Source organism: Humulus lupulus, chromosome 3 (assembly GCF_963169125.1).
Source record: "Humulus lupulus chromosome 3, drHumLupu1.1, whole genome shotgun sequence".
NCBI classification, from domain to species: domain Eukaryota; kingdom Viridiplantae; phylum Streptophyta; class Magnoliopsida; order Rosales; family Cannabaceae; genus Humulus; species Humulus lupulus.
In genome coordinates this window covers 50,073,333-50,081,598 of record NC_084795.1, presented here as the reverse complement: position 1 = coordinate 50,081,598, position 8,266 = coordinate 50,073,333, and the positions used below count along the sequence as shown (strand labels likewise).

The window sequence follows — 8,266 nt, the reverse complement described above, 5'->3', positions numbered from 1 at the left end:
GCTCAAAATTGTTGGACACGCGCCGCAAAGCAACCCGCCTAGTGCCGCAACGCAACCCTAAGGCAGTTCGAGGCACCACCTGATCCACTAAGTTCATGAGGGTCGCGGCGCCCCAAGAACAAAGCGCAGCACGACCCCGCAAACCCATATATTCTTGCGATTTCAGAAATTGCAATCTTTCCAAAACCATCCCAAAGCATAGTTTTACTCAAAATTGACCATGGAAATGGTCTCAATAGCTCAGAAACATAAAAAATGACTTCAAAACTCCATTATAATTCAAAATTCAATAAAACTTTAAAAACAAAAAATAAATACTTAGAAACTGGAATTTACCTCTATAAAAAATGTTTTCCCAGCTGATTACTAAGTGTACAAGCTTCCAAGCTCTACTTAGAACCACTTCAATTCCTTAGCAAGCTTGCTTCCAAGCTTTAGGATCAAGAACTCTAGAGTTTTGCTTCAAAGTGAAAAAGATGAGAGAGATAGAGAGAGAGAGAGAGAGAGAGAGAGATAGAATATTGCTTCTAAGTTAATCAACTCTGCCAGCTCAATTAAGTTTAGTGTTCTAAAAGACCAAAATGCCCCTAAGGCAACACTTTCCTCTCAACGCCCTTCAAGTGCAAAAACATCATTTCGACTTTCTAACTACCGCTCTATACTTGAAATTCCTAGATAATTCCGCTAAACCTGGAATATCACTATTTTCCCAAAATACGACTCATATTCCAATGAGTCCCAATAACTCACCAAATTACCAAAATACCACTTGGCTCACCCCAAGCTGGGTATTAATTCTCATTGTGACTAAACTGCTACCTTGCTCAAAAGGAAGGACTCTTGCCGAATATCTCAAATTTATCCACATAATAATGTGGTCTCACTCATATACTATCATATATTCACAATTATACCCTTAGGGGGTCAAAATTTCAAATATACCCATTTAAATAAAAGCGAGTCTATTTCGCACATTTAATACACTTAAACATGCATAATCAATCATATCATAATATAACTCATGCAATTCACATAATTAATCAATTAAATCACATAATAATCAAATAATGCCCTCACGACCCCCCAATCAAGGCACTAAGCATTATTAGGAACTTTAGGACATTATAGTAGACTTGGTCATATAATTTATAGCACAATTAAAAGAGTTCTTAAATGTGGATTTATTAATTGTGATGTGAATGAGCATGACAAATGTTATTTATGTGTTAAATCTAAAATGGTAAAGAAACATTTTCCAAGAGTTGATAGATGTTCAAACTTACTAGATTTGATACATAGTGATTTATGTGAATTGAATGGCATGTTGACTTGAGGAGGAAATAGATACTTCATGACTTTTATAGATGATTGATCTAGGTATACTTATGTGTATTTTTTTAAGAGTAAGGGTGAGACATTTAATGCATTTAAAATCTATAAAGCTGAAGTAGAAAATCAATTGGAAATGAAAATAAGGACTTTTAGAAGTGATAGAGGTGGTGAATACTTTTCAAATGATTTCAATGTGTTTTGTGAACAACATGGCATTAAACATGAATGCACTACACCATCCACTCCACAACAAAATGGAATAGCTGAAAGAAAGAATATGACTTATCATGAGATGATTAACTATATGCTTTTACATATTAAATTGTGTTATAATTTATGGGATAAATCTTTGCTTGTTGCATGTGTAATAACCAATGTTATTATTGTCTCCTTAATTATGAGCATAGGTTAGTTTTTATTATAGTTTATAGCTTAACTTGAGTGGTGGAATTTAAAAAGATTGTTTTAAGTTTTAAATTAATTATTTTAAGTTATGATTTCTATGACTTAGAAAATAATTATAATTACGTTAGGATAATTATAATTATTTTGGTTTGTACTTATAAGATTTTAGCATATGATTAAATTAAAGTATAGTTTTAAGTATTTATTAAAAACATGTACACATATTACTTGGAGACTTGATTAGCGAGTTTTAGACTTGTTTTAGTGTGTCTACTTAGGAAGTATTTCAGAGGTTTAGGGTTGTTTTGTTCTATTTTACGCTTGTTTTGTGTTGTTTTTGTTTATTTTCAGGTTTTGAAGGATTGGGATGATTTAGAATGAAAAAGATGCCAAAAAGCACAAAAATTCGTAAAGTTGTCAAAAATGCCTTTTCTGAGAGAGTAGAGCGACCGCTCTAGGTTGCTGGAAATCGAAATTCGGCAGATTTTTAAATGAAGGGCATTTTGGTCCATTCTCTGGGGATAATTTAGGGTAACGAGTTCTGATGCGATTTGGAGGGGGAAAACATGAATTAGAGAGGGGAGACAAAAACAAGTGGACAAAAGAAGAAGAAGAAGCTTGGAGCAAGCGTGGGCGATCTATGACGATTCCCAATCTAGTTTTATTCTCTTTTTCTTTAATTTTCTATGTTATTGTTTATGTTTAATTTGATTATGGATATGAATACTGAGATTATGAGCTAAACTCCTATTTAGGGATTTGATGGATATTGACTGAGATTATTCCATGGATTAATGTTATTTGATTATTCCTTCTTCCTTGTTATTGTGATTTGTTCATTTTTGTGCTCAATACATGTTTGAGATTGATCACCTTAAGCATGATTCATGATCCTAATATGAAATCTGAAAATTGAATATTAGGAATGCTCTAAATGAATAAACATAGGTTTTGATGTGAAACGAAAGTATTCGCATAGCTTATGTGACTTTTAGATTATTGCTTAATGCGAATTGTTTGTTGTACTATCTCAGAGATGCAATAGTTGACAATGCAATTTAGTACCTTCATGATCTGAAAAGAGTTTAGGTGATTTTATAATCTGTCATCTCATAGGAGGAAGAAGAATAGTTTATTAGCATTAACAATTGGGTAATCAAAGCAATTGAAATCATATTCCTAATTTCACATTCATTGTTAAACCCTTTTTATTTATTGTTTTGCTTGTTGTGTTTTATGCATTATAATTTTTAAAAAAATCAATTTTTATTGTTGCCAAATAGAAATATAAATCCAATTTGATTAGTACTTAGCTGCAATTCCCTTGGGTTCGACCTCACCTGTGTGAGTTACTACTTGTATGATACGTGTACTTGCGTGTAATAAAAATATCGCAACAAGTTTTTGGCGCCGTTGCCGGGGAATTGTTTAGTTAATATTACATTAATTGGATTAAATTCTAATTTGGTTTTCTTTTCACTTTTTGCTAACTTGTTTGTGTCCAATTCTTCTTATCTCATCTCAGGTACCATTGGTTTATGCGACGTCAAGGACCAACTGCAAGAGTGCCTGTTGATCCTGAGATAGAGAACACTTGCCGGCAAACCAAAAAAAAAAAAAAAAGGTTGGAAAGAGTTGTGCAAAGGATTGAGCAAGAGGAAGTTATGGCCAGCAACAATAATAATGGGGGTGCCATAGAAGACCAGGCTAATGGTCAGAATCCACCCGACCGTAGCCTGAGGGACTATGTGTTGCCAACAATGACGGGGGTCCAGTCTTGTATAAGACCACCTGCCGTAGATGCAAACAATTTTGAGATAAAGCCAGCCATACTTCAGATGGTTCAATCCACAGTCCAGTTTGGGGGACTACCCACTGAAGACCCAAACATGCATCTCTCTAACTTCATGGAGCTCTATCAGACATTTAAGATGAATGGAGTCAGTGATGATGCTATCAGACTTAGATTATTCCCATTTTCTCTGAGGGAGCGAGCCAAGAGTTGGTTGGTATCTTTGCCACCTAACTCAATCAATACATGGAATGATCTTGCACTAAAGTTTCTCTCCAAGTTCTTCCCTCCAGCCAAGGCAACTAAGCTAAGGGGGGAGATCAACAACTTCTACCAGCTGGATAATAAATCTCTATATGAGGCGTGGGAGAGATTTAAAGACTTGATAAGGAGGTGCCCGCATCATGGGATAGAGAGATGGATGTTAGTCCATAACTTTTATAATGGGTTGTGTGGTACCACTTGCACACTCATTGATGCAGCAGCTGGTGGGGCATTTATGAGGAAGAGCGCCAATGAGGCGTATGATTTGTTAGAAGAAATGGCCATTAATAATCAACAGTTGCCAAGTGAAAGAGGTAACTCGAAGAAAGTGGCTGGTTTGTATGAGATCGATTCAATATCTAAGTTAACTGCTCAAGTTGAGGCTTTGACTAAACAGCTGCAAGGCAGTACAATGGCAACCCCCGTGATGCAAGCTCAAACTATGTGTGAATTATGTGGGGGTCCTCATGCTTATGAAAAATGTCAGTACGCGGATGTCAATAATATGCCATTGGAACAAGCTCAAGCCATTGGGAATTTTCCTCGTCAAAATAATAACAATCCTTATTCAAATTTCTATAACCAGGGTTAGAGGAATCACCCCAATTTTTCTTGGAAGAATGACCAACAAGGCCAGTCTTCAGTTCAGCTGTCACAGCAACCATTTCAGTAGCCACCTCCTGGGTTTTACCAATTGCCCATGCAACAACAACAGAATCCTATGAGACAGCCTAATACTCAGTCTGATGTTCTTAATCAATTCATGACTGAAACGCGGTCTTCTATTAGAAATTTGGAGAACCAGATTGGGCAATTGGCTACTCTTATGGCCAACCGTGCTCAAGGTAACCTTCCTAGCACCACTGAAGTCAATCCAAAAGAAGAGTGCCAGGCTATTACATTGAGATGTGGGAAGAAATATGAAGAACCAAGTGTGGAGCAGTCAGATGAAGACAAGGTTCAGGATCAACAAGCACAGGGCACAGTGGAAAAGAAGCAAGGTGAAAACAAGGTTACTGAATACCTACCAACCAAAGAAGCTACACCACAAGTGAGCATAGATCACCACATCAAGATTCCCTACCCACAAAGGCTCTGCAAGAACAACCTTGATAAGCAATTCTCAAAGTTCCTTGAAATATTCAAGAAACTACATATCAATATCCCATTTGTGGAGGCCTTGGAGAAAATGCCAAGGTATGTTAAATTCATGAAGGATATTTTGGCCAAGAAAAGGAAGTTGGAGGAATATGAGACAGTGGCACTTACTAAGGAGTGCAGTGCAATCTTGCAGAAGAAACTACATCCCAAGCTTAAAGATCCGGGTAGTTTCAATACTCCATGTTCTATAGGGGGCTCAGTCGAAACAAAAGCTTTATGTGATTTAGGGGCAAGTGTGAATCTAATGCCTCTATCTATTTTTCGAAGGCTAAAATTGGGAGAAGCTCGCCCTACAACGGTTTCCTTACAGATGGCTGATCGCTCCATTAAACATCCTCGTGGAGTGATAGAGGATGTCTTGGTGAAGGTGGGTAAATTTATTTTCCCCGCTGATTTCATAATTCTTGACATGGAGGAAGATGCAAACATTCCCATTATTTTGGGAAGACCATTCTTAGCCACAGGACGAGCTTTAATCGATGTACAAAAATGGGAGTTAAGGTTGCGAGTCCAAAATGAGGAAATAAGTTTTAATGTCTTTGCAGCAACTGAAATTCCTACATGTTGTAGAGTTGATGTGGAGAATGATTGTCAAGAATCAATTGCTAAAAAGAAGAAGAAGACCAAAGAACGATTTCGAACAGTTCGACGTCGTATGAAAAGATTATTGTGTGGCAAGTTTGAAGGTTTCGATGACATTGGGGATAATTTCAATATTCTCAACAGTAGAAGGGAATTTTCCTCATATGACACGATGGCTCTCAAGGATGCAAGGGGTGGACTTGACCCAAGTTGAAGGTGTAGAGAAGTGAGTGTTCGGCTATATGACGTTAACGACAGCGCTCTTGGGAGGCACCCCAAGTTTTTACAGTAATTTTTGTTCAGTTTGAGACATTCTAAGTTTTAATTTTTCTTATTTATTTATGTAGTTTGTTTTTATGTAATGAACAAAAAAAACAAAAAAAAAATTATGGGCCATTAGCGCGACCGCGCTCACAGAGAGCCAGGCCAATCTGGGCCATCAGCGCGACCGCGCTAGGAGCGCCGCGACCGCGCTCGACACCGAACATACGCGGATTTGGAGGGCAGTAGTGCGATTGCACTATATATGCCGCGACCGCGCTGGAGCGCATTAGAGTGTTTAAAACACGATTTTTTCACTAGTTAGTTGCCCCAGTTTCCTTAGCCACCGCATTTTGGTTATCCTCCACCTAAGGGAGATGGTGGTGAGGGTCCTTCATCGTGAGATGTTTGAGTTGTCAGGTAAGTTTCTTTTTCCTTAGCTTTTCTTTAAAACATTGGGGACAATGTTTAGATTAAGTTTGGGGGAAAGGAATTTATTGTTGTTTGAGTGTTTGTCTTTTATGTGTGTCTTGTGCTAGTGTGTCTTGTTTAGGGTGTTTGTGTCTTGTTTAGGGTGTTTAGAGTGTCTGATAAATCAAGTTGATGATGATTAGCTAATGATAATGATTGAATGGATCGCTTGTATAGTTGGATGAAATGAAAGCCATAAAATTGAAAAAAAAAATCTATGTGCTTGGTCGAATGTTTCTTTGAGTTGCTTGGGTCTATCTAAATATGTGAGAGCTTGATCATGATTTTTAGATAAATCTCATGCATTTGATGATATTTATGCTTGCTTAATTTTGGTTTAAGGAAAGATGGATGATTATGCTTAGAACTTGCTTGCTTGCTACTTGAGGCGAAATCATAGACAATGCATACTTAGGAAGATGATTTAGGCGATTTTTTTTTTAACGATTGAGCCTTTCAAGCCAACCTTGATTAATTTAATCCCTAGTTGTCCTTTTTGAGCCTAATGTTACATTCTTTGTTTTGACACCTATTTTGAGCTTACTTTAAACATGTTATTATATTTCCTTCCCTTGAATGATTGTCGTGAGCATACAAGTGAATGATGATTGGGGATTGGTTTTGTAATAGGGTGTATTGTGGAGTGTTATAAATAAAAAGATTGAGATTTGTTTAAAAAAAATATAGATAAAATTATTGGAAGTAAACTACACTCCCTTTAAACATATAGTAAAAAAAAAAACAAAACAAAAAAACAAGTTTGGGGGAGTGTAGTTTGAAAAAAAAAATCTAAGTGTGAATTATCTCAATCTTGAAAAAAAAAAAAAAAAGGAAATACTGGGATTGTTTGCGAACTGTAATGTGGATATCAAGTGTGGTTTGTATGGTTTGTATGCATATGGTAATTTTGAGCCTAAATGACATCTCGTCTACCCATGCCTAAGCCTATCGTTATAAGCTATAAAAGCCCTATTGATTCTTGAGCATGTGTTGTCTATATTAGTGGAGAGTAGTAAGTGATGCAAGCATATGAGATAATAAGATTTGATGGTTTGTGGTGAGTAATTTGGTAAGTTTAAATAGATTCAAATGCATGTTATTTATTGATCATGATCAGGCGAACATATATTTGTTTGGAATTGAGTGAGTTGAAGAAATATTTTGATCGAAATTCTAGATTATCATGATGGCTGGATTTTCTGAAAACTATATGAGCATGACAAACATAATTTGGAGGCTTGATTTTTTGTTGTCAATTTGATTTGTCTTTGTTTAGTTGTTTGAGGATTTTAGGATTGTTTAGAGTTCTTTACTCGAGGGCGAGTGAAGATTAAGTTTGGGGGAATTTGATTAGCGAGTTTTAGACTTGTGTTTAGTGTGTCTACTTAGGAAGTATTTCAGAGGTTTAGGGTTGTTTTGTTCTATTTTACGCTTGTTTTGTGTTGTTTTTGTTTATTTTCAGGTTTTGAAGGATTGGGATGATTTAGAATGACAAAGATGCCAAAAAGCACAAAAATTCGTAAAGCTGTCAAAAATGCCTTTTCTGAGAGAGTAGAGCGACCTCTCTACTGTAGAGCGCGACCGCTCTAGGTTGCTGGAAATTGAAATTCGGAAGATTTTTAAATGAAGGGCATTTTGGTCCATTCCCAGGGGATAATTTAGGGTAACGAGTTCTGATTCGATTTGGAGGGGAAAAAACGTGAATTAGAGAGGGGAGACAAAAACAAGTGGACAAAAGAAGAAGAAGAAGCTTGGAGCAAGCGTGGGCGATCTGTGACGATTCCCAATCTAGTTTCATTATCTTTTTCTTTAATTTTCTATGTTATTGTTTATGTTTAATTTGATTATGGATATGAATACTGAGATTATGAGCTAAACTCCTATTTAGGGATTTGATGGATATTGACTGAGATTATTCCATGGATTAATGCTATTTGATTATTCATTCTTCCTTGTTATTGTGATTTGTTCATTTTTGTGCTCAATACATGTTTGAGA

At 36.3% G+C, this 8,266-nt stretch overlaps 2 protein-coding genes and 1 non-coding gene across 3 annotated transcripts; 2 read left to right on the top strand and 1 right to left on the bottom strand.

Annotated features, from left to right (window-relative positions):
• Nucleotides 1-3,401: 3,401 nt before the first annotated feature.
• Nucleotides 3,402-4,385, top strand: LOC133824114 (uncharacterized). The gene has a single exon (XM_062256980.1). It carries the CDS (start codon nt 3,402-3,404, stop codon nt 4,383-4,385), a length of 984 nt encoding a protein of 327 aa, XP_062112964.1.
• LOC133828115 (small nucleolar RNA R71) lies at nt 3,834-3,940 on the bottom strand. Its single transcript, XR_009890755.1, has one exon. It is a non-coding gene; the product is annotated as a small nucleolar RNA R71 (small nucleolar RNA).
• A 108-nt stretch (nt 4,386-4,493) lies between the features above and the next one.
• Nucleotides 4,494-5,750, top strand: LOC133824113 (uncharacterized). The gene is made up of 2 exons (XM_062256978.1): nt 4,494-5,455; nt 5,525-5,750. Exons 1-2 carry the CDS (start codon nt 4,494-4,496, stop codon nt 5,748-5,750), a joined length of 1,188 nt encoding a protein of 395 aa, XP_062112962.1.
• Nucleotides 5,751-8,266: the final 2,516 nt, after the last annotated feature.